Source organism: Zingiber officinale, chromosome 1A (genome assembly GCF_018446385.1).
Source record: "Zingiber officinale cultivar Zhangliang chromosome 1A, Zo_v1.1, whole genome shotgun sequence".
NCBI classification, from domain to species: domain Eukaryota; kingdom Viridiplantae; phylum Streptophyta; class Magnoliopsida; order Zingiberales; family Zingiberaceae; genus Zingiber; species Zingiber officinale.
The window spans coordinates 28,297,837-28,302,806 of NC_055987.1; the positions used below are offsets into that span (position 1 = coordinate 28,297,837).

The following is a 4,970-nucleotide window of genomic DNA, read 5'->3' on the forward strand; positions in this document are numbered from 1 at the left end:
AGAGAGTTTCCCCCTCTTATCTTATAGGGAGAAGCTCAAGAGACTCCTCCTCTTTCAAGAAACATTAAAGGATATATTTGTAACTGTCGTGTGCTTTAATGTTAGAAAATATCGCAAGCCGAAAACTTGGAAGATTGGCAACTCGATGAGTCGATAAATCTGACCGGCTCTGAAGGTTGAAGATTATTGATATGCTATGTGGAAGTTATGTTGATTAAGTCTTGAAAACCGTCATTTGGTCCTTATATTACCGAATCTTGACCTGCCACATGGCTTATCTGTTGACCCCTCCGTCATTTTTTATGCATGTAATTTCTATGAGAATATCACTCATGGAACATCAATGGAGCTGATGAGAGATCGATCCTTTATTTCAAACGTAAACTTTATTGAAGAAGAAGATAAGGATTTAGAATATTTTGGTGACGCTGGAGGCTCCGTCGACCATGAGGTTGTGGCCGCTCACGAACCTCGACTCGTCGCTGGCCAAGAACAGAGCGGCATTTGCCATGTCCTCAGCCTTCAGCCTCACGCCCTTCAGAGTCGAGATCACCTCTCCCAATGCCTCCAGCTCCTCCTCACTCGCCTGCATGTTCGACATTGTCTGCGGCGTCGCCACCATAGACGGCGACACGCAGTTCACACGCACCCCGTGCTTGCCCAGCTCCGCCGCCGCGCTCCGCGCCAACCCCACCACCGCGTGCTTCGAGCACACGTACACCGGCGGACCCAGCCCTCCCACCACCGACACCATGCTCGCCGTGATTATGATGCTCCCGCCTCGCCCCGCCGCTACCATGGCCCGCCCCGCGTGCTTCGTCCCCAGTAGCGCTCCCAGCACGTTGACCCCCATCACCCGCTCGAACACCGCGGCCGTGTCGTCCTCGCCGAGGATGCTGCTGCCGAAGGGGTCACCGATGCCGGCGTTGTTGAACATGATGTCAAGCTTGCCGAAGAGGGAGATGGCGGTGTCCACGGCGCGCTTCACGTCGGACTCGCATCGGACGTCGCAGTGGACGTAGGAGGCGACGTCGTCGGAGCCGAGGCTGGCGCAGAGGGCCTTCCCCTTCTCGTCTTGGAGGTCAGCGACGATGACACGAGCGCCGTGGCGGACGAACAACTTGACAGTGGCCTCGCCAATGCCACTAGCGCCGCCGGTGATGACGGCGACCTTGCCTTCGAGCCTGATGAATCAATTAATCAACCATACAATCGATTACCTAAGGAGAAACCAAACACACAAAATTTAACAAATTAAAAGTAATTAAAGACCTCCTCTCCATTGAAGATATCTTATTGATCTCGAACTAAATTTTGTTGATGCTTGATTGATCTCTCTTCTTCCGTTTTTATAGGCCTTAATATAAGAAGGTATATATCATCCTTGTGATAATTATATTATTAGACGCTTTTAAATATTTAAATCTCCATTTTCCTATTTCTTGACTATATAAATGTAAATATATAGAATAAGTTATGAAATTAAAATAAGTTACTATCTTGACTTACATGATCGATTGAAGGCAGATTGTAAAGGCAACCCGTTTTTCATATGGACTTAGAGTGTTATCGGTCCCATGTAGTGACTTGCATGATTGGAGGCTCTTTCGTCTCTGCTTCCTTGTCTCTATCTCTTAGTTTTCCTTTTAAAAAATATCCTTTCTTTGACTCCTTAGCTGGTAGCTTCGCCAACTTAGCTTCTAGATCTGAAGCCACCACCACACGTTCAGCTAGCCGAGATAAGTGTTTTCCTTTAAAAAAAAATATATATCCTTTGTTTGACTCCTTAGCTGGTAGCTTCGCCAACCTTTAGTTCTGAAGCCACCACCACCAAGTCCAGCAAGCCGAGATAAGTGTCGGTGATTTTTTTTTTTTTTTTATTTTTTTTCAAAATCCAAATACATATTCCGTTCTTACTATCTGATTAATTTAGACGTGACCGATCTGGCCCCCATAATTTTTTTTATCAGTTATTAAGATAAATTTAAAAACGTAGATGAATTATGACATGTTACAAGTTTTTTAAACTCCATATCTATAATATACCTGGGGAAATTTAAACTCTCGTTATCTACCATAGCACCATAGCCAAAGGCATGTGTCGGTGATTTTTCATGAATACAGTGTCGGTCTTGATACAAACTGATAAAGATAAACAAAAAATTATATGTTCAAAGAAAAAAATTTAAGAAAAAATTTAAGGATAGACACATAAAATGATGGGACTCATAAAAAATGAAATGATGAACCATGACTTTATGTGTCTATCCTTGAATTTTTCCTTAAATTTTTTTTCCTTAAACATATCATTGCTTAAAAGATAAATATGACAGTGTGAGTCGGGAGACTTATCTTGTGAGTGAAAAAACCCCATAAGATTACCAGCGGAAACTCCAAGTTTTTAGATAGTTCTGGTAAACAATGTGGTCCAACTTACCTAACCTCAGCTTTCATATTGAAAGCAGGATGTACTTACCTCTAATTCAGCTCCGCAATTGCAAAAGATGCATCAACATTTACATAGGAAGAAGACGAATGACCATTTGCAGTAATATGACATGAGCGAGCTTCCAGATATAAATTGGTAGGGGGAGCAAGAGATTTTCAAGATTTAATTAACTCATTTTAAATATATATATGTAACCTTTGCCTACTATGGGGCATTAATACATGTAAGTAACATATGCCCACTATGGGATATTAAGATGAAGATTAGTAATTCCCTAATGTTAGTAACTCTCATTCTTATCATATCCTATAAATGCATACTTCTTGTGTGAAGTATGTAGGAGAAGTATAAAAAAAAAAGAGAAGGGAGTCTAAGAAAAAAGAGAGTGGTAGTGTCTATCTTGTTGAGAAGAATAAAAGAAGACTATCATCACACATCACCAGATTAAGGGTTCAAGTGTTGTGACATAACATTGATAGTTTGAGATACGTGACTATCATCTCGACTTCGAGTAGTCCATGGTTAGAGTTCACAATAATTTCGAAGGTTTGCAATGTCGACGATTGGTGCATCAACAACCAAGGTACAAGATTTAATTTCCAAAAAGTAGAATAAATTGTGTTTTACTTTTATAAACATCCAACATTGGTATCAGAGCCAAGTTGGTTTGATGCACTTTGTTGACCACATTATCAACGAATTTACGAGTGAGAAACTCACAAACCTGGCTGAATATCGTGCACACAGAGTTTTCTCAGGACGTCCGGGCACGCAGAGATGCTCAGGAAGCTTGAGAAGAAATGTTCGATGCACGTGTTCAGCCACACACAAAACTTCTCATCCGCGCCCTTAGCACAAGTGCTCAAGAACACGACCGAGCCGTGGTGCTCGGGAAGAATTGCAATGCTCGAGTTCTCAGCATGTAGAGGTGCTCAGCACAAAGTACTATGCAACATGCGCACTGCTCGACACTTATCCAAATTACACTCGGTTTATAACCCAGAGTGGGAGACAACCACTTGACCTTGGATTGAACCGAGTGCCTTAGGGTAAGACGAACAGTTCTAACTCTAAGATGTGTGGGCTAATGTTGTCGATGTTTGGCAGTGTGTGGATTCACAGCGGCACATAGGTTAGCCTTAAGACTATAACGTTACTACTTGTGTACAACATCTTAATCCAAATGGTGAGAGGCAATTTCAAATTATTGTGTATGACATCTGTTGACTTATACTCTAGTCTTCAAATTTGTATTCGAGTCATTTGAATTAAGATAATTTGTAGGATACATAAAGTTAAGATATTAAGCATTAAATGTCACTAACGTCTCTCTATTCTGTGTAATAGAGATATCACTACAACAAATAATGTCATACTGGATCTCGTGAAGGGAGACAAGTTAAATGGTGATCACTATGAAATATGGCACTAGAAGGTTCAGTTTGTTTTTGAGGAATAAGAACTCGGGGAAGTACTTAAGCACAAGATGGTGAACCTCAGGGAAGGTGTTGTTAGTAATTAGCCCTAAGAGCCAATCATGAGATGATTAAGCTTTTTGGATTAATCATTGAGTTAGACCCGAATGAACCCACTCATTGGATTAAGTGTAATCCGAATTAGACTCATTGAGTTAGACTCAAATAGATATAATTGTTGGATTGAGTCGAATTGCATGAGAATCAATGGGTTAGACTCATTGGGTGAACTTGAGTTCACCAAGGAAGTTGAATGGTCAAAATTCAACCATTGGATTGAATGGTTGATTTTGAGCCATTGGATTAGAAGATGAAAGGGTGGAGACTCTTGGTATTCCATGGGATGACTATAAATATCATTTGGATGATATTTTTCATAAGATTTTTATCACTTGAGAAGGTGAAAGGTCTCTTTGCTTCTTCTTCTTCCTCCTTCCCTTGCTTGGCCGAAACATACATTTGAGGTTGCTAGCACAACCTTGTGTGTTTCCTTCTCCATCTTGTTGAGTTTGTGAGACAAACGAAGGCAAGGCTTGTTCGTGTGGATACCATAGAGGCGCGAACGCTTGATCGTGCTGTGATCCGAGCTGTCGGGAGATCGTGAGCACGCTTCAAAGGTATAACTCTATTATGTCTTTAGATCTAACTTAGTATAAGATTATGTTTCCCTTCGCATGGATCTTCTGGAGGAAATAGGTTTTTCTGCTGCGCGTTTACGTGTTTAAGCAACCTATTCCCTTACAGGTACCACAACACAGGCAAGACGAGATCAAGAGGTATATCGCGCTTGAAACAAGAAGGATGACCAAGCTAGGGTAATTCTTCTCAGTAGCATGCATGATAAACTAATCCCAATTTTTGAGAAGTATAGTACAGTTGTGTTGGTCTAGAATGCTCTTAAAGAGCATTATGGCACCCCATCAACTCCTAAGTTTAGGATGTTGACCTATAAGTTCATAACTCATAAGAAGAGGTATGATCATATTATGAAGCAACATTTAATACATATGTCGAGTATGATTGCCTCTTTGAAGAAAATGGGGAGC

General features: G+C 41.2%; 1 protein-coding gene across 1 annotated transcript; it reads right to left on the bottom strand.

Annotated features, from left to right (window-relative positions):
- Window positions 1–350: 350 nt before the first annotated feature.
- LOC122001660 (momilactone A synthase-like) lies at window positions 351–1,423 on the bottom strand. Its single transcript, XM_042556536.1, has 2 exons — window positions 1,273–1,423; window positions 351–1,184 (listed from the first exon to the last, which is right to left on the bottom strand). Exons 1-2 carry the CDS (start codon window positions 1,281–1,283, stop codon window positions 410–412), a joined length of 786 nt encoding a protein of 261 aa, XP_042412470.1. The 5' UTR covers window positions 1,284–1,423; the 3' UTR covers window positions 351–409.
- Between the last annotated feature and the right edge of the window lie 3,547 nt (window positions 1,424–4,970).